Source organism: Pan paniscus, chromosome 8 (genome assembly GCF_029289425.2).
Source record: "Pan paniscus chromosome 8, NHGRI_mPanPan1-v2.0_pri, whole genome shotgun sequence".
NCBI classification, from domain to species: Eukaryota; Metazoa; Chordata; class Mammalia; order Primates; family Hominidae; genus Pan; species Pan paniscus.
Window position 1 is genome coordinate 134,448,454 of NC_073257.2, and position 25,171 is coordinate 134,473,624.

At 48.5% G+C, this 25,171-nt stretch overlaps 1 protein-coding gene across 1 annotated transcript in view; it reads left to right on the plus strand.

Annotated features, from left to right (window-relative positions):
- DMBT1 (deleted in malignant brain tumors 1) overlaps window positions 1-25,171 on the plus strand; it is a 70,885-nt gene that overhangs the window by 32,273 nt on the left and 13,441 nt on the right. The window contains exons 22-39 of the mRNA XM_063607536.1: window positions 725-754; window positions 1,651-1,683; window positions 2,458-2,781; window positions 4,180-4,209; window positions 5,138-5,176; window positions 5,939-6,262; window positions 7,230-7,259; window positions 8,156-8,188; window positions 8,961-9,284; window positions 10,264-10,293; window positions 12,214-12,246; window positions 13,003-13,326; window positions 14,294-14,323; window positions 15,240-15,278; window positions 16,048-16,371; window positions 20,283-20,309; window positions 20,938-20,970; window positions 24,852-25,005. Coding sequence (XP_063463606.1) covers window positions 725-754; window positions 1,651-1,683; window positions 2,458-2,781; window positions 4,180-4,209; window positions 5,138-5,176; window positions 5,939-6,262; window positions 7,230-7,259; window positions 8,156-8,188; window positions 8,961-9,284; window positions 10,264-10,293; window positions 12,214-12,246; window positions 13,003-13,326; window positions 14,294-14,323; window positions 15,240-15,278; window positions 16,048-16,371; window positions 20,283-20,309; window positions 20,938-20,970; window positions 24,852-25,005 — 2,161 coding nt within the window. The remainder of the gene's footprint in view (window positions 1-724; window positions 755-1,650; window positions 1,684-2,457; window positions 2,782-4,179; window positions 4,210-5,137; window positions 5,177-5,938; window positions 6,263-7,229; window positions 7,260-8,155; window positions 8,189-8,960; window positions 9,285-10,263; window positions 10,294-12,213; window positions 12,247-13,002; window positions 13,327-14,293; window positions 14,324-15,239; window positions 15,279-16,047; window positions 16,372-20,282; window positions 20,310-20,937; window positions 20,971-24,851; window positions 25,006-25,171) is intronic.

Genomic DNA, 25,171 nt, shown 5'->3' on the forward strand with positions numbered 1-25,171 from the left:
GAGGCAGAAGAGAAAAGTGCTGGCTCCCCAGGGCTCCATTTCTCCTCAGCTGAGTAGCACTGGGTGAGGGTATCATGGACATAGGACAGACAGCAAGGTAGAGGAGGGATCCTCTCACTGAGAGGAACTCTGAACTAAAGATGCTTGTCTGAAAGTGAGTTCTCAGCTGAGACCCAGTAAGGAGGTCTGGAAATAGAGGCTCAAGGGTTAGGAGTGCAAATGGGTTTCTATTCATGTCAGGCCTGGGTTGCGTGGGACTGGAGTCCTTGATCTCAGGTCCTCTCAGAACGCTGCTGAGCATTGCCTGTGCCCCAGGTCTGGTGTGGGGAGGGCAGCCCCCATGAGACCGGCCAGGCATGGCCTTGTTATTGCCTGTGGTTGGGGCTTGAAGATCACACAAGGGATTTTGGCTGGAGTGGCTTCCTCAGCCTTGCTGACTCAGGAACACCTAAGATGTGCAAGGGAGTGGGTTGGTTTAGGTTAACCGGGTTACCCTGGGCAGACACAATTTGATCACCTCAGAGCTGGCAATAGTGGACAGGATCTGCCTCGACCCCTTACACGGTGCATATCTGTGGGGATGTGCATGGCAATGCCCCTCCCTGTGTAATAAGAACTAGGATGGACTGAGTGTCAGACTCGCTCATTTCTTTCCCTCCTCGTTCCCGTTTTGCCGACTTCTGTGTAATGTTCCTGATCTGACCTTCTCTTCTCTTTCTCACAGTTTCCCAGTCCCGGCCGACACCCAGTCCATGTAAGTCCCCAGTGTCCTTCCTCAAAATGTCCCTTCTCTTTCTGCCCAATCACCCCTTCCACAGTCCACAGAGCTCTCCTGTTTCTCTGTGTGGAAACTGTGGGGCATATTATTTCTACCCCCAACACCAGTTGTGTAACTGAGACCCCAGCACAGCGCTTTTTAAACACACACAGGATTCAGGAGGCCTCTGTCTTCTTTTCAACCCCTCTCAGCTTTCATGAAACAGTTTCATACTGTCCCAGTGGACAACCCTTACAGGTTCAGGAAGTGGCCCCATGTTTAATGAGCTTTGGTCCTTTTATATTCCGGACCACATATAGTTTCTGAAAATTGAGGGTGTCACCCTCTGACCCGTTCAAGGCATCGTCAGGGCAGGCTCGATACCCCCATCCATCACTGCTGGAAACATTCCGAGATTATGATTCCGAGATTTGTATCCAGAAGAGGCAGAGTTTGTGCTTGGGCAGGGAGAGAGATGATAAAGGTTTGTGGTGTCACTGCTTAGCCAGAAACCTGATTCCTAATTGTCCCCTGGGCAGCCCCTGGTTCCCCTAACATTTTAGCTGCCAGTGTCTGAGCCTCAGCAATGGCGTGTGATGTCCTAGTCAGTCCATGCATCAGCAGATGTGGGATGGCATGGTGGGGGCATCCTCTAACAGATAGAAAGATACCCCAGGATTAGAGAAATGGAGGGCTCAGTCTGGTCTCCAGCAGGTCCTTTGTCCGTGGATGAGTTCACAGCAGAGGAGACCTGGGCAGACACATGGGACGCAAATGGCAGGAACAAGAAGTGGAATTGTTGTCACGTTGATTCCTCCTCCCAAAGAACTTTTTGTTCTGTGCCTTTTCCCTTCAAGTCTAATTCTGTCTATTCCTTTTGTTGCAATTTACAGATACTTGGCCGACCTCACGTGCATCAACAGCAGGTAAATAATCCTCTCACCCCTCCCTAGGACTCACTATCTCTGGACATATTTTGTGTTTGAAACTGATAGGATGAGGCTCAACGTGGGCTTCTCTGTTTTCATGTCCCTGTGGCTTGCGTGGGAGGAAGGTGGAATCTCTGAGGAGCCAGTGCTGGGTCTGATGTTTGAGGATGGAGGGTGCTGGTGACCTGTCTCCCATGGAATCCTGTTCCAAGTGGTCAGGAAAGATCCTCATCCAGGTGCTCAGGACGAGCACTGGAGGGCTCCTTAATGCTGCTGGGACCTCGTTCCTGGCCCTCAGGCCATGGGATCCAGACCTCTGAAGAGCAGTTGAAAGTGCCGGTCCCTGCACCTGTGTGGCCAAGGCCTTGCCATCACTGGCAATTTGCCAGAAGGCAGAGAGGCCCATGCAGGTGCCAATAAGCTCCTGAATATGGAGGGGGTCTAGGCCTGCCATTTGTAGCTGTGTATCTCCATCCTGTATTCACCCAGAGTGGGGAGTGGGGTGTCCATTCCTGTCCTCTCCTCTGGGGTCACACATGCTTACCCATAGCTTGAGCTTTTATAGACTTGAGTAGAATAGGGCATCACTTTTTCCACTATGACAAAGCTTAACCTCTGGGTGCAGCTATCTTCCATTGTGACTGTGTGCCCTGGTGACTTTGGCATTTGTATTCAAACTTGACTACTTTGCCCACTGCCCTGAGTGTTGTTCATGCCTTTTCCTTCACCTCAGAATGGAGATGGATGAAGGATTCTTGTGTTCCCCTGTAGGATCTGAATCCAGTTTGGCCCTGAGGCTGGTGAATGGAGGTGACAGGTGTCAGGGCCGAGTGGAGGTCCTATACCGAGGCTCCTGGGGCACCGTGTGTGATGACAGCTGGGATACCAGTGACGCCAATGTGGTCTGCCGGCAGCTGGGCTGTGGCTGGGCCACGTCAGCCCCAGGAAATGCCCGGTTTGGTCAGGGCTCAGGACCCATTGTTCTGGATGACGTGCGCTGCTCAGGCTATGAGTCCTACCTGTGGAGCTGCCCCCACAATGGCTGGCTCTCCCATAACTGTCAGCACAGTGAAGACGCTGGTGTCATCTGCTCAGGTGGGCCTCCAAGACCTTGGGCTCCCCCTCTTGGGGTAGATTTTGCTTAGGAAGTGAGGTCTTATTATGTTCTGATCTCCTCACTCAGAGCTTTTCAAACTTTCCCATGTATCTGATATCTCCTTAGCTCTCTCCTAGGAAACTGCATGAGTCTTCATTGCCAGGTTTTGAGGAGGTCAGGTAGGACAACAGGCCAAAGTGAAATAAGGGTCACGCCTTTGTTCACCTACCGAGGCAGCGCAAGCAGAGGGAGAAGAGGAAAGTGCCAGGTCTTTGTCTTTTAGTGTGGCTGGAAAGGAATAGCTGGGGCTGGTTTGTTCATGAGGAAAGAGGCTGATTTGGGTCTTGGCTTCGCAGGCTGCATAGGAGCATGGTGCAGGCGTCTGCTCAGCTTCTGATGAGGGCCTCGGGCTGCTTGTACTCCTAGCAGAAAGGGATGGGGAGGTGGCCTGGGCAGAGGTCACAAGGTGAGGGAGGAAGGAAGAGAGAGCAAGAGGGAGGGCTCAGACTCTTCAACCACCAGCTCTTGCTAGGAACTAAGAGAAGAACTCACCCCTGACCAGGGAGGGCACTAAGTTATTCATGCAGGGTTGGTCTCCATGACCCAGACCTGGTGCATCAGGCCTGACCTCTAAACTTGGGGATTCAATTGCAACATAACACTTGAACGGGACAAGCCTCCAAAGTATAGCACCCTGGCTCTCCAGGGTTCCATCTTTCCCCTACTGAAAGATTTTGCATAAGGGTTACATAGATGAAGCACATATAGAGGATGGGGGAGGGACTGTCTCCCTGGGAGGAGCCCAGAACCACAGGCTCCTGCTAGGAAGCGCGGTCTTCTGCTGAGGCCCAATAAGGTGGTGTCTTAATAGAGACACAAGGCTAGGAGTGCAGATGTGTGTCTGTCCCTCTCTGGCCTGAGATTTGGGGGCTGTGAGTCCTTGACCACAACTCCCTCCAGAGCACTGCAGTTTCTTGCCTGTTCACCGGTCTGGTGTGGAGTGTGCAGCCCCCATGAGGTCTATTAGGCAAAGCATTGTTATGAACGCCTGTGGGCTGGACTGGAACGTCACAGGCAGGACTTTGGCTGGAGTGGCCTCCTCACATTTGCTGACTCAGGGACTGCTAAGACATGCAAGGGAGAGGGTAGGTTTTGTGTCAACCTGATTACTATGGGCAGACACAAGGTTAATCACTTTGGAGTTGGCAATAGTGGACAGGATCTGCCCAGACACCCTCCAAGGGGCGTCTCTGTGGGGATGTGCATGGCAATGCCCTCCCTCTGTGATGGGGACCTAGGGTGGACTGAAGGCATGATCTGTTTAGTTCCTTCCACCTTTGTTCTGATTTTGCCAGCTTCTGTATAGTGCATCTGATCTGACCTCCTCTTTCTCACAGCTGCCCACTCCTGGTCGACGCCCAGGCCAGGTGAGACGCCCAAGCCAGGTGAGTCCTTCCTTGGGATGTCCCTTCTCTTTCTGCACAATTATCCCTTTTTGCACTCCACAGAGCCCTCGTTCTTCTCTGAGTGAATACTACACGGCCTACAATTTTCCCCTGCTCTGTAACTGAGACCCTGGAATGGCGCTTCTGAACCAGACATAGGGTTCAGGAGGCTTCTGTCTTCTGTTCCATTTATCTCAGCTTTCATGAAGCAGTTTCATACTGTCCCAATGGCCAACCCTTAGAGGTTTAGGAAGTGACCTCATATTTAATTAGCTTTGGCCCTTTTCTATTCAGAGCTGATATGACCTTCCTGAGAATTGAGAGTGATTGCCAAAGTCTCCTGGGTAGCCAATGTCAGCTAAAGCCTTAAACATGGCTGCAGCCACAGGCAAGCAATGTCAGTGCAGGCCTGACACCTCCCTTCCTCACTCCTTCCAACACCCCAGATTCTGCAGGGCTACATGTGCATCCAGAAGAGGCATAGGCCATGCTCGGGCAGGGAGAGGGATAATAAATATTTCTGGTGCCTCCAGTTACTGGGAAACTTGATACCCCTTTGGTCAGCTCCTTGGTTTCCCTAACGTTTTAACTCGAGCTAGTAGAGTGTCAGCAATGGTGTTAGATGTACCCGTCAGTGCATGTGTCAGTGCATGGAACAGGCTAACCCTTTGTGACTGAGAAGATGACATCCCACACTTCAGAGGCAGGAGGGATCGAACTGGTCTCCAGCAAGGCCTATGACCCTTGCTGAGCTTGCTAAGCTGCAGACTTGGGCAGACACATGGGGAGCAAGTGGCAGGAACCAGAAGTGGGGTAGTTTTCATGATGTTTGCCTTCTCCGGAGACCTTTCCTTTTGGAGATTTTCACCATGAAGTTTAATTCTAGCCTTTGTCTCTGTTTTAATTACAGACACGTTGCCGACCATCACCTTACCTGCATCGACAGTAGGTAAATAATCCTCTCGCCCCTCCCTAGGGCTCACTCTCTACCTCTGGACAAATGTTGTTTTCTGAAAATGATAGGATGAGGGTCAAGGTGGGCCCCTCTCTTTTTCATGTCCCTGTGGGTTGCATGGGAGGAAGGTAGAGTCTCTGGGGACCCAGCTCTGGGTCTGATGTTGGAGGCTGGAGGGTGCTGGTGACTTGTTTCCCGTGGAATCTCGTTCCAAATGGTCAGGAAACATCCTCATCCAGGTGCTGAGGAAAAGCCCTGGAGGGTTTCCTAATCCTACTAAGACCTCATTCCTGTCCCTCAGCCCATGGGCTGCAGAGGTGTGAAGAGTCGGTGGAAGTGACTGTCCCCACACCTGTCTGGCCAAGGCCTTGTCATACCTGTGAAATTTTCAGAAGTCAGACAAGACCATAGGATTGCCACCAAGCTCCTGAACATGGGGAGAGTCTGGCCTGCCTACTGTAGCTGTGCAGCTCTGTCCTGTGTGTGCCCAGGTTAGGGAATGGGGTTTCCATTCCTGTTAACTTCAGTAGGGTCACAGGTGCTTCCCCAAACTTGAGCCTTCATAAACCCAGGCAGAATAGGGTGTCACTGCTTCTTTGACTTTGATGAAGCTGAATCTCTGATTTTATTCATATTCAAAGGTGACTGCCTGCCCAGGTGACTTTAGCCATTAGGACGTGCCTTGAGTGTGGAACATTCCTTAGATTCTTGACCTCATGATAGGGATGGATGAAGGGTTCTTGTGTTCCCCTGTAGGATCTGAATCCACTTTGGCCCTGAGGCTGGTGAATGGAGGTGACAGGTGTCAGGGCCGAGTGGAGGTCCTATACCGAGGCTCCTGGGGCACCGTGTGCGATGACTACTGGGACACCAATGATGCCAACGTGGTCTGCAGGCAGCTGGGCTGTGGCTGGGCCATGTCAGCCCTAGGAAATGCCCGGTTTGGCCAGGGCTCAGGACCCATTGTCCTGGATGATGTGCGCTGCTCAGGACACGAGTCCTACCTGTGGAGCTGCCCCCACAATGGCTGGCTCACCCACAACTGTGGCCATAGTGAAGATGCTGGTGTCATCTGCTTAGGTGGGCCTTCAAGAACTTGGGCTCACTCTCTTGGGGTGGAGTTTGCTCCTAAAGAAACTCCTAATTACATTCTGATCTCCTCACTCAAATCTTCTTCTATGTTTTCTATATTTCTGAAGACTTGTTAGCTCTCTGCTAAGAATCCATATGTACTCACTGCCTAGTGTTCCTGTGGTCACTTAGGACAGGGGACCAAACTCAAACAACCCAGAGTTTTTCCTCTTCCTGAGGTAAGGCAAGGAAGAGGCAGAAGAGAAAAGTGCTGGCTCCCCAGGGCTCCATTTCTCCCCTGCTGAGTAGCACGGCGTGGGGGTATTATGGATGCAGGACAGACAGCAAGGCGGGGTAGGGATCCTCTCACTGCGAGGAACTCTGAACTAAAGATGCTTGTCTGAAACTGGGTTCTCAGCTGAGACCCAGTGAGGAGGTCTGGAAATAGAGGCTCAAGGGTTAGGAGTGCAAATGGGTGTCTGGTTCTATCAGGCCTGGGTTGTGTGAGGTTGGAGTCCTTGACCTCAGGTCCTCTCAGATCGCTGCTGAGCATCGCCTGTGCCCCAGGTTTGGTGTGGGGAGGGCAGCCCCCATGAGGCCGGCCAGCCATGGCCTTGTCATTGCCTGTGATCAGGGCTTGAGGATGGTACAAGGGATTTTGGCTGGAGTGGCTTCCTCAGCCTTGCTGACTCAAGAATGCCTAAGACGTGCAAGGGAGAGGGTTGGTTTAGGCCAACCGGGTTACCGTGGGCAGACACAAAGTTGATCACCTCAGAGCTGGCAATAGTGGACAGGATCTGCCTCGACCCCTTACACGGTGCATCTCTGTGGGGATGTGCATGGCAATGCCTCTCCCTGTGTGATAGGAACTAGGATGGACTGAGTGTCAGACTCGCCCATTTCTTTCCCTCCTCGTTCCACTTTGCCGACTTCTGTGTAACGTTCCTGATCTGACCTTCTCTTCTCTTTCTCACAGCTTCCCAGTCCCGGCTGACACCTAGTCCAGGTAGGTCCCCAGTGTCCTTCCTCAAAATGTCCCTTCTCTTTCTGCCCAATCACCCCTTCCACAGTCCACAGAGCTCTCCTGTTTCTCTGTGTGGAAACTGTGGGGCATATTATTTCTACCCCCAACACCAGTTGTGTAACTGAGACCCCAGCACAGTGCTTTTCAAACACACACAGGATTCAGGAGGTCTCTGTCTTCTTTTCAACCCCTCTCAGCTTTCATGAAACAGTTTCATACTGTCCCAGTGGACAACCCTTACAGGTTCAGGAAGTGGCCCCATGTTTAATGAGCTTTGGTCCTTTTATATTCTGGACTCACATATAGTTTCTGAAAATTGAGGGTGTCACCCTCTGACCCGTTCAAGGCATCGTCAGGGCAGGCTCGATACCCCCATCCATCACTGCTGGAAACATTCCGAGATTATGATTCCGAGATTTGTATCCAGAAGAGGCAGATTTTGTGCTTGGGCAGGGAGAGGGATGATAAAGGTTTGTGGTGTCACTGCTTAGCCAGAAACCTGATTCCTGATTGTCCCCTGGGCAGCCCCTGGTTCCCCTAACATTTTAGCTGCCAGTGTCTGAGCCTCAGCAATGGCGTGTGATGTCCTAGTCAGTCCATGCATCAGCAGATGTGGGATGGCATGGTGGGGGCATCCTCTAACAGATAGAAAGATACCCCAGGATTACAGAAATGGAGGGCTCAGTCTGGTCTCCAGCAGGACCTTTGTCCGTGGATGAGTTCATAGCAGAGGAGACCTGGGAAGACACATGGGAAGTGAGTGGCAGGAACAGGAAGTGGAATTGTTGCCAGGTTGATTCCCCCTCCCAGAGAACCTTTTGTTCTGCACCTTTTCCCTTCAGGTCTAATTCTGTCTTTTCCTTTGTTGCAATTTACAGAAACTTGGCCAACCTCACGTGCATCAACAGCAGGTAAATAATCCTCTCACCCCTCCCTAGGGCTCACTGTCTCTGGACATATTTTGTGTTTGAAACTGATAGGATGAGGCTCAAGGTGGGCCCCTCTTTTTTCACTTCCCTGTGGGTTGCGTGGGAGGAAGGTGGAATCTCTGAGGAGCCAGTGCTGGGTCTGATGTTTGAGGATAGAGGGTGCTGGTGACTGTCTCCCATGGAATCCTGTTCCAAGTGGTCAGGAAAGATCCTCATCCAGGTGCTCAGGATGAGCACTGGAGGGCACCTTAATCCTACTGGGACCTCGTTCCTGGCCCTCAGGCCATGGGATCCAGATCTCTGAAGAGCGGGGAAAGTGCCAGTCCCTGCACTTGTGTGGCCAAAGTCTTGCCATCACTGGCAAATTGCCAGAAGGCAGAGAGGACCATGCAGGTGCCAATGAGCTCCTGAATTCGGAGGGGGTCTGGGCTTGTCATTTGTAGCTGTGTATCTCCATCCTTTGTGTACCCAGAGTGGGGAATGGGGTGGCCATTCCTGTCCCCTCCTCTGGGGTCATACATGCTTACCCATAGCTTGAGCTCTTATAGACTTGAGTACAATAGGGCATCACTTTTTCCACTATGACAAAGCTTAACCTCTGGGTGCAGCTATCTTCCATCGTGACTGCATGCCCTGGTGACTTCTGCATTCATATTGAAACTTGACTACTTTACCCACTGCCCTGATTGTTGTCCATGCCTTATCCTTGACCTCATATTTGAGATGGATGAAGGATTCTTGTGTTCCCCTGTAGGATCTGAATCCAGTTTGGCCCTGAGACTGGTGAATGGAGGTGACAGGTGTCAGGGCCGAGTGGAGGTCCTATACCGAGGCTCCTGGGGCACCGTGTGTGATGACTACTGGGACACCAATGATGCCAATGTGGTTTGCAGGCAGCTGGGCTGTGGCTGGGCCACGTCAGCCCCAGGAAATGCCCGGTTTGGCCAGGGCTCAGGACCCATTGTCCTGGATGATGTGCGCTGCTCAGGACATGAGTCCTACCTGTGGAGCTGCCCCCACAATGGCTGGCTCTCCCACAACTGTGGCCATCATGAAGACGCTGGTGTCATCTGCTCAGGTGGGCCTCCAAGACCTTCGGCTCCCTCTCGTAGGTTGGAGTTTGCTCAGGAAGAAAATCCTAATTACATTCTGATCTCCTCTGAACTCACAGATTCTTCTATGTTTCTTGTATTTATGCAGTCTTATTAGCTCTCTGCTAAGAATCTGTATGAATTTTGCTACAGCGGTTGGTGTTCATGTGGTCACTTAGGACAGGGGACCAAAGTCAAACAACAACCCAGACTTTATCCCTTTCCTGAGGCAGTGCAAGGAAGAGGCAGAAGAGAAAACTGCTGGCTCCCCAGGGCTCCATTTCTTCCCTGCTGAGTAGCAGTGGTTGAGGGTATCATGGACATAGGACAGACAGCGGGGCAGAGGAGGGATCCTCTCACTGTGAGGAACTCTGAACCAAAGATGCTTGTCTGGAAGTGGGTTCTCAGCTGAGACCCAGTGAGGAGGTCTGGAAATAGAGGCTCAAGGGTTAGGAGTGCAAAATGGGTGTCTGGTTCTATCAGGCCTGGGTTGTGTGAGGTTGGAGTCCTTGACCTCAGGTCCTCTCAGAACGCTGCAGAGCACTGCCTTGCCCTGGGTCTGGTGTGGGGAGGGCAGCCCCCATGAGACTGGCCAGGCTTGGCCTCGTTATTGCCTGTGGTCGGGGCTTGAAGATCACACGAGGGATTTTGGCTGGAGTGGCTTCCTCAGCCTTGCTGACTCAGGAACACCTAAGATGTGCAAGGGAGTGGGTTGGTTTAGGCCAACCGGGTTACCCTGCGCAGACACAATTTGATCTCCTCAGAGCTGGCAATAGTGGACAGGATCTGCCTCAACCCCTTACATGGTGCATCTCTGTGGGGATGTGCATGGCAATGTCCCTCCCTGTGTGATAGGAACGAGGATGGACTGAGTGTCAGACTCGCCCATTTCTTTCCCTCCTCATTCCAGTTTTGTCGACTTCTGTGTAACATTCCTGATCTGACCTTCTCTTCTCTTTCTCACAGCTTCCCAGTCCCAGCCGACACCCAGCCCAGGTAAGTTCCCAGTGTCCTTCCTCAAAATGTCCCTTCTCTTTTTGCCCAATCACCCCTTCCCCACTCCACAGAGCTCTCCTGTTTCTCTGTGTGGATACTGTGGGGCATATTATTTCTACTGCCACCACCGGCTGTATTTCACATGGGTCCTTTTCTATTTTCCCTAAGTGTCGGCCGGTCTGAGAAATAAAGGGAAGGCATACAAAAGAGCAAAATTTTAAAGCTGGGTGTTGGGGGGAGACATCACATGTCAGCAGGTTCCGTGATCCCTCCTGAGTAGCAAAACCAGCAAGTTTTTATTGGTGATTTTCAAAAGGGGAGGGAGTGCACAAATAGGGTGTGGGTCACAGAGATCACATGCTTCACAAGGTAATAAAATATCACAAGGTAAATGGAGGCAGGGCAAGATCACAGGACTGGGGTGAAATTAAAATTGCTAATGAAGTTTCGGGCATGCATTATCATTGATAACATTTTATCAGGAGACAGGGTTTGAGAGCAGACAACTGGTCTGACCAAAATTTATTAGGAGGCAATTTCCTCATCCTAATAAGCCTGGAAGCGCTACGGGGGACCGGGGCTTATTTGATCCCTTATCTGTAAGTGTAAAAGACAGACGTTCCCAAAGCGGCCGTTTCAGAGGCCTCCCCTTAGGAACACATTCTCTTTCTCAGGGATGTTCCTTGCTGAGAAAAAGAATTCAGCGATATTTCTCCTATTTGCTTTTGAAGGAAGAGAAATATGGCTCTGTTCTGCCTGGCCCACAGGCAGCCAGCCTTTAAGGTTATCTCCCTTCTTCCCTGAACATCGCTGTTATCCTGTTCTTTTTTCACAGTGCCCAGATTTCATATTGTTTAAACAATTTCTGCAGTTAACGCAATCATCACAGGGTCCTGAGGTGACATTCATCCTCAGTTTATGAAGAAGATGGGATTAAGAGATTAAAGTAAAGACAGGCATAGGAAATCACAAGAGTATTGATTGGGGAAGTGATAAGTGTCCATGAAATCTTCACAATTTATGTTTAGAGATTGCAGTAAAGACAGGCGTAAGAAATTATAAAAATATTAATTTGGGGAACTAATAAATGTCCATGAAATCTTCAAATTTATGTTCTTGTGCCATGGCCTCAGCCGGTCCCTCTGTTTGGGGTCCCTGACTTCCCGCAACACAGCACAGTGCTTTGAAAACTCACATAGGATTCAGGAGGCCTCTGTCTTCTTTTCAACCCCTCTCAGCTTTCATGAAACAGTTTCATACTGTCCCAGTGGACAGCCTTTACAGGTTCAGGAAGTGGCCCCATGTTTAATAAGTTTTGGTCCTTTTATATTCAGGACTCACATATAGTTTCGAAAATTGAGGGTGTCACCCTCTGACCTGTTCAAGGCATTGTCAGAGCAGGCTCGATACCCCCATCCATCACTGCTGGAAAAATTCTGAGATTATGATGGGCCACATTTGTATCCAGAAGAGGCAGGGTTTGTGCTTGGGCAGGGAAAGGGATAATAAAGGTTTGTAGTGTCTCTGCTTAGCCAGAAACTTGATTCCTGGTTGTCCCCTGGGCAGCCCCTGGTTCCCCTAACATTTTATCTGCCAGTGTCTGAGCCTCAGCAATGGCATCTGATGTCCTAGTCAGTCCATGCATCAGCAGATGTGGGATGGCATGGTGGGGGCATCCTCTAACAGATAGAAAGATACCCCAGGATTAGAGAAATGGAGGGCTCAGTCTGGTCTCCAGCAGGACCTTTGTCCGTGGATGAGTTCACAGCAGAGGAGACCTGGGAAGACACATGGGAAGTGAGTGGCAGGAACAGGAAGTGGAATTATTGCCAGGTTGATTCCCCCTCCCAGAGAACCTTTTGTTCTAGGCCTTTTCCCTTCAAGTCTAATTCTGTCTTTTTTCTTTGTTGCTATTTACAGACACTTGGCCAACCTCACGTGCATCAACAGCAGGTAAATAATCCTCTCACCCCTCCCTAGGGCTTACTATCTCTGGACATATTTTGTGTTTGAAACTGATAGGATGAGGCTCAAGGTGGGCCCCTCTCTTTTCATGTCCCTGTGGGTTGGGTGGGATGAAGGTGGAGTTTCTAGGGAGTCAGCCCTGGGTTTGATGTTTGAGGATGGAGGGTGCTGGTGACTGTCTCTCATGGGACCCTGTTCCAAGTGTTCAGGAACGATCCTCATCCAGGTGCTCAGGACGAGCACTGGAAGGCTCCCTAATCCTGCTGGGACCTCTTTCCTGGCCCTCTGACCATGCACTGCAGACCTGCAAGGGTGGGTGAAAATTTCTGTCCCTGCAGCTGTCTGGCCAAGTCCTTGCCATCCCTGGAAATTTGCCAGAAACCAGAGAGGACCATGTGGATGCCACCAAACTCTTAAACATGGGGCCAGCATGGGCCTGCTCTCTGGAGCTGTGGAGCTCCATCCTGTGTGTGCCCAGAGTAGGGAGTGGGGCATTCATTCCTGTCACTTCCAGTGGGGTCACAGGTGCTTCCCCAAAATCTGAGCCTCCATAAACCCGGGCAGTATAGTGTATCACCTCTCCTTCCCCTATGATAAAGCTGAACCTCTGGTAGCAGTTGTATGCAATCGTGACTGCTTGCCCAGGTGACTCTGGCCATTAGGAAGTACCGTGAGTGTGGAACTTGCCTTAGATTGTTGACCTCCTGGTGGGGATGGATGAAGGGTTCTTGTGTTCCCCTGTAGGATCTGAATCCACTTTGGCCCTGAGACTGGTGAATGGAGGTGACAGGTGTCGAGGCCGAGTGGAGGTCCTATACCGAGGCTCCTGGGGCACCGTGTGTGATGACTACTGGGACACCAATGATGCCAACGTGGTCTGCAGGCAGCTGGGCTGTGGCTGGGCCACGTCAGCCCCAGGAAATGCCCGGTTTGGCCAGGGCTCAGGACCCATTGTCCTGGATGATGTGCGCTGCTCAGGACACGAGTTCTACCTGTGGAGCTGCCCCCACAATGGCTGGCTCTCCCACAACTGTGGCCATCATGAAGACGCTGGTGTCATCTGCTCAGGTGGGCTTTCAAGACCTTGGGCTCCCTCTCTTAAGTTGAAGTTTGCTCAGGAAGAAAATCCTAATTACATTCTGATCTCCTCACTCAAAGCTTTTTCTATGTTTTCTATATTTCTGAAGTCTTGTTAGCTCTCTGCTAAGAATCTTTATGAATTTTGCTACAGTACCCGGTGCAGCTGTGGCCACTTAGGCCAGGGCTCCAAACTGAAACAACAACCCAGACTTTATCCCCGTCCTGAGGCAGTGCAAGGAAGAGGCAGAAGAGAAAAGTGCTGGCTCCCCAGGGCTCCATTTCTCCCCTGCTGAGTAGCACTGGGTGAGGGTATCATGGACACAGCACAGATAGCAGGGGCAGGGAGGGATCCTCTCACTACAAGGAACTCTGAACTAAAGATGCTTGTCTGGAAGTGGGTTCTCAGCTGAGACCCAGTGAGGAGGTCTGGAAATAGAGGCTCAAGGGTTAGGAGTGCAAATGCATGTCTGTTTGTGTCAGGCCTGCTTGGAGTCCTTGACCTCAGGTCCTCTCAGAATGCTGCAGAGCACTGCCTGTGCCCCAGGTCTGGTGTGGAGAGGGCAGCCCCCATGAGGCTGGCCAGGCATGGCCTTGTTATTGCCTGTGGTCGGGGCTGTAAGATCACACAAGGCATTTGGGCTGGAGTGGCCTCCTCAGCCTTGCTGACTCAGGAACTGCCAAAACATCCAAGGGAGAGTGTTGGTTTTGGGTCAACCTGGTCACCCTGGGCAGACACAAAGTTACTCACCTCGGAGCTGACAATAGTGGCCAGGATCTGCCTGCACCCCTTATATGGTGCATCTCTGTGGGAATTTACATGGCAATGCCCCTCCGTCTGTGATAGGGACTAGGATGGACTGAGTGTCAGGCTTGCCCAGTTCCTTCTATCTTTGTTCCAGTTTTGCCATTTTCTGTATAGTGCATCTGATCTGACCTTCTCTTCTCTTTCTCACAGCTGCTCAGTCCCAGTCAACGCCCAGGCCAGGTGAGTCCCCAGCATCCTTCATCGGAATGTCCCTTCTCTTTCTGCCCAGTTACCTCTTCCCCACTCCACAGAGCTCTCCTGCTTTTCTGTGCGGATACTGTGGGGCATATTATTTTTCCTCCCACCACTCTGTAACTGAGACCCCAGCATAGTGCTTCAACAGACATAGGGTTCAGGAGGCTTCTGTCTTCTGTTCAATTTATTTCAGGTTTCATGAAGCAGTTTCATACTGTACAATGGACAAGCCTTACAGGTTCGGGAAGTGGCCTCATGTTTAATGAGCTTTAGCTCCTTTATATTCAGAGCTGATACAACCTTTCTGAGAATTGAGAGTGACTGCCAAAGTCACCTGGGAAGGCAATGTCAGTTCAAGCCTTAAACATGACTTCTGCCATGGGCAAGCAATGTCAGTGCAGGCCTGATACCTCTGTCCCTCACTCCTTCAAACACCCCAGATTTTGCAAGGCCATATCTGCATCCAGAAAAGGCAGAGGCCATGCTCGGGCAGGGAGAGGGATAATAAATATTTCTGGTGCCTCCACTTACCAGGAAACTTGATACCCCTTTGGGCGGCTCCTTGGTTCCCCTAACATTTTAGCTCGAACTGTCAGAGTCTCAGCAATGGTGTCATATGTGCCCATCAGTCCATATGTCACTGGATGGGGCAGGCTAACCCTTCGTAGCCGAGAAGAGGACATCTCACACTTCAGAGGTAGGAGGGATCGAACTGGTCTCCAGCAAGGCCTTTGTTCCTGGCTGTGCTCACTGAGCTGAAGACTTGGGTAGCACTTGGAGCAAGTGGCAGGAACCAGAAATTGAATAGTTTTCATGATGCTTGCCTGGTCCAGAGATTTTCTTTTTGTAGCTTTTCTCCCTCAAGTCTAATTTTGTCCTTTCTCTTTGTTGCAATTTACAGATACTTGGCTGACCACCAACTTACCGGCACCGCCAATAGGTAAATCATCCTCTCACCCTTCCCTAGGGCTCACTCTCTACCTCTGGACAAACGTTTCTTTTGAAAATGAAAGAATGAGGCTCAAGCTGGCGCCTCTGTTTTTCATGTTTCAGCGAGTTGCCTGGGGAGGAAGGTAGACTCCCTGGGAACCTAGTCCTGGGTCTGATGTTGGAGGCTGGAGGGTGCTGGTGACCTGTCTCTCCTGGGATTCTGTTTTATGTAGTCAGGAAAGATCCTCAGCCAGGTGCTCAGGACAAGCCCTGGAGGGCTCCCTAATCCTACTGGGACCTTGTTCCTGGCCCTCAGGCCACAGGCTGCAGACCTGCGAATAGTGGGGAAAGTGCCTGTCCCCATAGCTGTCTGGCCAATGTCCTACCATTCCTGGCACTTTGCTAGAAGCCAGAGAGGATCATGTGGGTGCCACCAAACTCCTGAACATGAGGCAGGTCTTGGCCTCCTATCTGGAGCTGTGCAGCTTCATCCTGTGTGAGAATGGAGCTCAGAATGAGGAGTGAGGCGTCCATTCCTGTCACCTCCAGTGGGGTCACAGGTGCTTCCCCAATACTTGAGCTTCCATAGACTTGGGTGGAGTAGGACATCACTGCTTCTTCCACTATGATGAAGCTGAACCTCTGTCTGTATTCGTATTCAAAGGTGATTACCTGCACACGTGACTTTGGCCATTAGGAAGTGCCCTGAGTGTGGAACATTCCTTAAATCCTTGACCTCATAATCAGTATGGATGAAGGGTTCTTGTGTTCCCCTGTAGGATCTGAATCCAGTTTGGCTCTGAGGCTGGTGAATGGAGGTGACAGGTGTCGAGGCCGAGTGGAGGTCCTGTATCGAGGCTCCTGGGGAACCGTGTGTGATGACAGCTGGGACACCAATGATGCCAATGTGGTCTGCAGGCAGCTGGGCTGTGGCTGGGCCATGTCAGCCCCAGGAAATGCCCGGTTTGGCCAGGGCTCAGGACCCATTGTCCTGGATGATGTGCGCTGCTCAGGGAATGAGTCCTACCTGTGGAGCTGCCCCCACAATGGCTGGCTCACCCACAACTGTGGCCATCACGAAGACGCTGGTGTCATCTGCTCAGGTGGGCCTTCAAGACCTTGGGCTCCCTCTCTTGGGGTGGAGTTTGCTCCAGAAGAAACTCCTAATTACATTCTGATCTCCTCACTCAAAGCTTCTCCTATGTTTCCTGTGTTTTTGAAGACTTGTTAGCTCTCTGCTAAGAATCCATATGAATTCACTGCCTAGTGTTCCTGTGGTCACTTAGGACAGGGGACCAAACTGAAACAACAACCCAGACTTTATCCCCTTCCTGAGGGAGTGCAAGGAAGAGGCAGAAGAAAAAAGTTCTGGCTCCCCAGGGCTCCATTTCTCCCCTACTGAGTAGCACTGGGTGAGGGTATGGTGGACACAGCACAGACAGCGGGGCAGAGGAGGGATCCTCTCCTTAGGAGGAGGCTCATGGTAAGGAAAGGACATATGTTGGGGTAGGGAATTCTCACTTGAGGCCCCAGTTAGGAGCATTTGGATTGGAGGCATATGGGCTAGGAGTGCAAACGGGCATCTGTGCATGTGTGACCTGGGTCTTGGTCAGTTTCAGCTCCTTCCAAAGAACTGCAGTGCATTGTGTGTCTAGCAAGCATGGTGTTGGGAGGGCAGCTCCCATGAGATCTGCCAGGCAAAGCCTTGTTATTACCTGTGGTTTGGGATGGAAGACCACACAGGGGATTTTTGCTGGAGTGGTATCCTGAGACTTGCTGACTTGGTGAATTGCTAAAACCTGCAAGGGAAAGGGTTGGTTTTGGTTCAACTTGGACATCACATCCAGACACAGAGTTAATCGCCTTGGAGCTGGAAATGGTGGACAGAATCTGCTTGGATCCCTTATAAGGATCATCTTTGAGTCTAGCCAAAGCACTGGCATTCAGCAGGTCTGGGTGAAACTCCTGGGTCTTGCTTGAAGCCTCTGGCCGCTCCCTACCTCAATCAATGTGGTATCTACCAGTTGTCAGTTGATCTTTAAAGAGGATCTATTATTAGGGATGCTTTTGTTTGCACATGGCAGGAACTCAACTCAAATACTCTTAAGCTGAAAAGGAATTCATTGGCTCAGGTATCCAGAATGTTTAGTGGTGGATCTGGAGCTTCAGGTACAGCTGGTTCCAGAAGTTCCAAGTCTTTTTTCCCCATGCTTTGCTTACATCTACTCTTTCATCTGTGTGGGCTTCACTATCAACTTGCTTTTTGCATATGGCTGAGAGACAGCAGTGGGCAGCCCCAAGTCTATATCCCGCCAGGAGAAGGAGTCAGTCTGTCCCAGTACCTCTGGCTGACAAGGCCTGGGAGGACTTTGATTGACCTGCTTGTAAACAGGCGCTTTCTTCCAAACCATCTCTATTAGCTCTGACGGCTCAGCCAGAGTTCTATACCCATCTTTGTGTTCCTTTGGGGCGACGGGAAGGATGGGGGCACTAGGCTCTACTTGAATCTTGTAGGATGCTACTTTTTAAAATAGGAATGACTGTTTCTATTAGAATAAAAAACAGGCAGGATGTTTGTGACAGAGATAGCAGTCCCTCAGTTGGACCCTTCCTTTCCTTTGATACTTCTGCTCTTTGCTGGTTGACGTTACCCCTCTATCCCGAGATGGAACCTTCCCTCGCCCTGGCTGTTGCCCATGTTCATTACCATCATCTCTATCTAGTTCCAGGACTTTTTCATTATCCCCAACTGAAAGCTCTTACCCCTTAACCATTCATAATCCATTTCTCTTTCCCTCAGCCCCTGGCAACCACTAATCTGCTTTCTGTCTCTGTATACAGATTTTACTAAGAATTGTGGTCATTTTCTATGAATGGAATCTTAGCCTTTTCTGTCTGGCTTCATTCACTTGACATAATGTTTTCAAGGTTCATTCATATTTTAGCACGTGTCAGAAGTCCACTACTTTTAACTGCCAACTAATATTCCATTGTATGGCTACGCCATCTTTGTCTATCCATTTATCAGCTTATGGACATATGGGTTGCTTCCATCTTTTGGCTGTTGTGAATAAGTCTGCTATGAGCATAGTGTACGGTTTTTTGTTTGCACTTGTGTTTCCAATTTTGGGAGATATATACCTAGGAGTGGGATTGCTCGGTAATAGGGTAATTATGTTTAATTTATTGTGGAAACACTGAACAGTTGCCACAGCCGCTGCACCAAATTTGCATTCCCCCCAGCAATGCCTGAGAATTCTGATTCCTCCATATCCTCACCAACACTTGTTATGATGTCTTTTTCATCATGGCCATCCTAGTGGGTGTAAGGTGGTATTTCATGGTGTTTTGATTTGCATTTCCCTGATGACTAATGATGTTGAGCATCTTTTCATGTGTTGGTGGGCCCTTTGTATATATTCTTGGGAGAACAGGGGCTTCATTTTATAGATACTAAGCTGAAGGCCAGAGGAACTAGACTAATGTCAGTATCTTAGCCCAGCTCCCAGGCTCACAGGACAGGGTTCAGGTACACAGAGGGATCAGGATGCCTGGCCCAGTGTTGTGTCTAGCATGTGACACTCCTTCATGGAGGCCTAACTCTGCCATTTTTTCTCCATTCTCAGGCATAGGCACTGCTAGGTATGCACAACTAAGTGTCCTCATAGTTGCTTCTGCCCACTGTCCCTGTAGCTCATGGTATTCAGTAGGTCCAGGTTTTGTTTCAGATTGAAGGCAAGCTGTGGGTTTGAAAGTGACTCAGGAACAAGCCTCGGGCCTGATGGGGTGGTCCCTGTGAGCAGAGTGAGTCAGCCAGAGGTGGAGAGGTGGACTCTCCCAAGAACCAGGTCCTAGGGCTGCACCTTGCCAGGCAGCTGGGAGCTGGTCTCGGTTGCATCCTGCTGCAGAGGTGCTTGAGCCCAGTGGTCCCTGCAGATCCATGCTGTTGACTCCTGCACTTTAACCTCGGAATCTGAAGGCCTGGCTCAGCACTTGAATTGCTGGGCACTGGGGTAACTCCATCAGAGAACATGCACAGCTCAGTCCACACCCAAGGGTTCTAGAAAACAACCCTTAAGTTGATGAAGAACATCAACTTAAAATGATGAAGAACAGGCTTCCGTCAATGTCTATGCTGCTGGAGAACATTAACTGGAGACCCAGAAACCTTGGCCTTCTGGAAGAATTCTGAACTTCACTTGACCTCAGATCCTCTTCCTTTAGGAGATACAAGAGAGAGTTAATTTTCCTGTCTTTTCTAGAATCCAATTCTGGTTTGGCCCTGAGGCTGGTGAATGGAGGTGACCAGTGTCAGGGCCAGGTGGAGGTCCTGTACCAAGTCTCCTGGGGCACCGTGTGTGATGACAGCTGGGACACCAATGACGCCAATGTGGTCTGCAGGCAGCTGGGCCGTGGCTGGGCCATGGCATTCCCAGGAAATGCCTGGTTTGATCAGGGCTCAGGACCCGTTGTCCTGGATGATGTGTGCTGCTCAGGGAATGAGTCCTAACTGTGGAGCTGCCCCCACAATGGCTGGCTCTCCCACAGCTGTCAGCACAGTGAAGACGCTGTGTCATCTGTTCAGATGGGCCTCCAAGACCTTGGGCCTCTATTTTAGTGTGTGGTTTTCTCCATGACAAGGCTTCTCTTTGCACTGGCCTCCTCCCAGCCTGAGCTTCTCTTCAAGATGGCCAGTTTCTCTGATACCTCAACAGGGCAATAACCTCATCAAATGTTGTTGGCGTCTTTGAATTTTATGGGTAGGCACTAGCTTCTTTCTTATGTAGGTTCCTATAGCAAACAAGGGTTCAATCTACTTTCAGGCTGTAAGAATGAATTCTTCCAACATCTTTTTTTGAGACTAACCGTTAAGGTTTATATCTACTATTCCACTCTCCTGGATGACTCTTGGGGAGCATTTCTAAGTGACGAGATGGGGACAGGCACTCAGCATTTCTCTCGCTCATCATCCTGGGCACTGGGACTGACTCATGTTTTCTTCTTTTCCTTGCAGCCACCCAAATAAATTCTACTACGACAGGTGAGTCTGCCACACCCCAGTCCAGCAATATTTCTCTTGGGAATTCCACCCTCTCTTGTTTCCAGAAGTAGGAGGAGTAGGGTAGGCTCCCCCTGGGGGGGTAATTTCTCTCTGAGGACTCTGATCTTTGTTAGGGTGACGAGCTGAGTTCCCACTGCCATCACTCTCATGTCTGGTTCACCGTGGAGGGCCCCTGTGGCCTCCTGCTATTGCCTGCTGATAGTGCTAAGTGCTGGCAGAGATGCTGCTGTGGAAGGAGGCTTTGGTTCTCCCATTATTTCAGATGAAAATAACTGTCTAAATTAACCCATGGAAAATTAGGACCTTCATTTTAGAAACATAGCCAAGTAATACTTCTGCACGTATTTGTCAAATAAAGAATTCTTTCACTTTGAGGGAGCCATCCGCAAAGCGTTTTTGTGCCACAGTGAAAATATCCTGGGCCAAATATGTTGGGAGGTGCTACATACTCTAGACCTTACTGGCCATGAACAGTGTAAACTGGAATTGTCAAGGCTCTGAGAAGTCCTGTACTAAGGAAAAGGATTTAACTTTGTCAGTCAAACAAATGACTATGGAATGGAAAAATTATCTGCTAAAATGCTAAACAGCTTCATTTTTTTTCTAGATTGGTGGCATCCAACAACTACAACCACTGCAAGTAGGTATCACATTTTCTACCTGAACCATAGGTCATACATTTCTTATCCCCAAGCTTGGCTATCCATGAGCGAATGCTCTGCCCCACCCCAGCCTTCCTCAATCTGCACATAGCCCTGGCCTGTCCCACTACACCCTTCACCTCTTCATTTGAATCAATGAGATAAGTATTCTTAAAATAATAGACTTAAAGGCTTTTATTTTGGGGGGTATCTCCAAAGCTTTAGGAGGAAGAAGGGAGACAAATAGTAAATGGATAATTTTACTACAAATTATGCTTTTCCATGTCATTTTTATTTCACCGTATGGCTATGTTTCAATAGATTTTCATTGCTTTTAAAAAATAATAGGGCTACTTTTCTGTGTTATTAAATCTTTTCTCACAATCATTTTAAGTCCCTGTATTGTATTCTATTATACAGATATGCCATGAATTATTTGACAAATTGTCAGATGCTAGATATTTGTTTGTATTTCTTCATTACTGTAAATGATTTTGTGATGAAGAATATTTTTATAGATAATTTTTTTGCATACCTCACTAATTTTTCCTTTAGGATATAAACGGGTTTACTGGACCAAAGTCAATGTCATTGTAGTGCCTGGTACATAGAATGTACTTCATGCATATTAACTTTTACTGTGTTAGGTATTTTAAGATCTTGCTGTGTGTATGGTCAAACTACCATCAAGAATGATTGTAAAATTATGGAATGATGTAAGAGACAAACTGATCTTCTTCCTCAGAGCTCACAATATTATTTTATACACAACCAACTAGAAAATTACAGTTGTGACAACTGTTTCCAAGGAAAAGTTCAGTGTACAAAGAGGAAGTATTAGAGATCTTCCTTGATTGGGGAGTTAGGGGAAGTTCCTTATGGAAGTGACATTTAAGCTGGGAGTTAATAGAGGAGCAGGTTCATTTGCTGAAGTGTCTTCTAACCAGAAGGGATGCTTTGAAGGCCCTAGGGTGGGAAGGAGCTTGGCTCTTTGAAGGAGGGTGGGGTGGGGGCAAGGAGGGACTGCAGGAAATCTGTCGGGTGAGGCCAGATCATTCAGGGCCTTGTGGGTGGGTTAAGACTCCCATCTTTATCCTAAAGGTAGGGAGGCTGCAGAAAGATTTTAATCTTGAGAATTAGCTAATTGGAAATATATTTGCAAAAGATCATGTTTATCTTTTCTGCCAAACTGCATTTCCTGAAGGCAGGGGCCATGTCTGCCTTTTTCATAATGTATCCTTATTATCTAGCATTGTGTCTGCCTTTCAAGAACTGTTTATTGAAGGAATAAATGAGTGAATGAATGAGTGAATAAATTAATGAATAAATACATAATTACTGTTGGCATTTTGGCATACATTCCATACACTGTATACACACACACAAACACACACACACACACAGTATGGCATGCTTTATATCCCATTGTATAACCCATCATTTTCATTTAAGTGTATATAATACTTTTTTCATGACCTTAAAATTAGCATTTTTATAGCATTGAAATTATTTGTATAGAAGAAGGTTTAATGACTATATGATTTTCCACTGTATAGATATATCATCATTTAGTTAAACGGTTACTAATTGTGGGGCAAAAACATTGTTTCCAATTATATTTTATAATGTTAAGTGACTATATACAATAGCATATTTTATAACCATTTATATTTAATGATTAGAAATATGTAACTCGTATCCTTGTCTCTGAAAGTTTGACTTTATCCTTAATTATTTCCCAGTGTAGAAATAGAAAGGGAGGGCAGGCCACATGATCTTCAAGAAACACTGTCTTCCCATCAAATGGGAGAATGTATTTCTATCTCATAAGGGACTTGTACCTAGGATATATAAGTGACTCTTGTAGTCAATGATTAAAAAGTCAAATAACCCAACTGAACAATGAGCAAAAGACCTGAAAGATATTTCTCTACAGAAGATTCACAGATAGCAGAGAAGGCATTGGAAAGATGCTCAATGTCATTAGCCATCAGGGACATGCAAATGAAACACCCAGTAGGTGAGCTGTAGTCAAAAAGCCAGATAATAGCAAGTGTTGATGAGGATGTGGAGAAATTGGAAACCTTATGCACGGCTGCAGGGAATGTAAAATGGTACAGCCACTTTGAGAAGCAGTTTGGTGGCTCCTCGAAAGGTTAGACCTGGAGTCACCATATGACCCACCAATTGTATTCCTAGGCATATACCCAGGAGAAATGAAAACATATGTCCATACAGAAACTTGTATGTGAATATTCAGGACAGCTTTATTCATAGTAGCCAAATGTGAATGCAATGCAAATGTCCATCATGGTGAATCGAGAAACAAATATGATATGTCCATGCAGTGGAGTATTATTTGGCAATAAAAATGAATTTAATAGTGGCCAGGTGCGGTGGCTCACACCTGTAATCCCAGCATTTTGGGAGGCCAAGATGGGCGGATCGGCTGAGGTCAGGACTTCGAGACCAGCCTGGCCAACATGGTGAAACCCTGTCTCGACTAAAAATACAAAAATTAGCTGGGCGTAGTGGTGGGCGGCTGTAATCCCAGCTACTTGGGAAGCTGGGGCAGGAGAATCGCTTGAACCCGGGAAGCGGAGGTTGCAGTAAGCTGAGATTGTGCCACTGCACTCCAGCCTGGGTGACAAGAGCGAAACTCCATCTCAAAAAAAACAAAACAAAACAAAAAAAGAATTTAATATTGATTTATGCTACAACATGATGAACTTTGAAAACACATTGAGAAGTCAGTCAAAAAAAACTACCATATTGTACAATTTGTTTTATATGAAATGTCCACAATAGGCAAATCTATAGAGACAGAAAAGTAGATCAGTGGGTGCCAGGAATGGAGGGTGTTGAGAAGAAATGGGGAGTGATTCCTAATGAGTACAGGGTTTCTTTTTGGGGTGATGAAAATAATCTAAAATTGACTGTGGTGATTTCAGAGCTCTCAGTATGCTAAAAACCATGGACTTATCCCCTTGGAAAAAGTAAACAAAGAGTTATGAAAAAGAAAAAAAAAAAGAAGACGTTTTAATTTCTATCACTGAGTGTGCACATGTTTTTAAAAAGTTTTTATTACTATAAACCAACCAACAAAATGTTTGACCACTTAGTATTTATCCTTTTCTGATAAATAACAATAGCTAATATTGCTGGGTGCTTATGTGCCTGGCACTCTCTAAGAGTTTATGTAGACATAGAAACCTATCTTATGTTTATGTATAAATGTTCATATATACATATCTTATTTAATACCCTCATCAGACAGATGAGGCAGATGCCATTACCACTCTCATTTTTCTGATGAGGAAACTGAGGCAGAGAGGTTAAGTAACTGGCTCCAGATCACGGAGCTGATAGAGGCAGAGCCAAGATGCAAACCCAGGCTTCTTGTTGCAGAAACCCTGCTCCTAACCCAACGTTGTGCTACTTGTGAATTGGCAGAGTCCTGTGCTCATGGAAGATGCTAGGGAACACACTGTGTTATGGAGTGCTCTCCACGGGTCAGCACTGTGTTCAGCCAGGACTATCCCATGTCCATGTCTGTAGCTGACTGAACAATGATAGCTGTCACTTTGTTGCTTTCTTGGCATTTTTGCTAGAGGTGACACATGCTCCCTCTGAAGCTTGGGTCACCTCCTCCCAGAGGGTTGCTGTCCAGGCCTAACAGGGAAAGCAGGGACTTGAATCAAAGCTTCTAATATTGGGCCACCTAGAACCAGGCCCAAGAGAGGGGACTTGTTTACAGGGAAAGTTAAGTCATGTTATAAAGTGCAGAAGATGAAACTGGATGATACTTACACAGATGATTGCTTGTCACAAAATACCTGAAGACCTGGTACAATGGAGATGTCCCCTCTCTCCTCTCTAGGACCCTCTTCAAATTGTGGTGGCTTCTTATTCTATGCCAGTGGGACATTGTCCAGCCCATCCTACCCTGCATACTACCCCAACAATGCTAAGTGTGTTTGGGAAATAGAAGTGAATTCTGGTTATCGCATAAACCTGGGCTTCAGTAATCTGAAGTAAGTAATGCCTGGTCATCTGGTGAGGGGTGAGTTCCTCTGCAGCACACCCACTGGTTTAGACTGTGTCCTGGGCTGGGATGCTTTTCACTCTCATGTGCCGTGGACAAGCTTTTGGTGGCTTTGATTCCTACCATAAAGCATCAGGGAACACTGATGTCCTTTG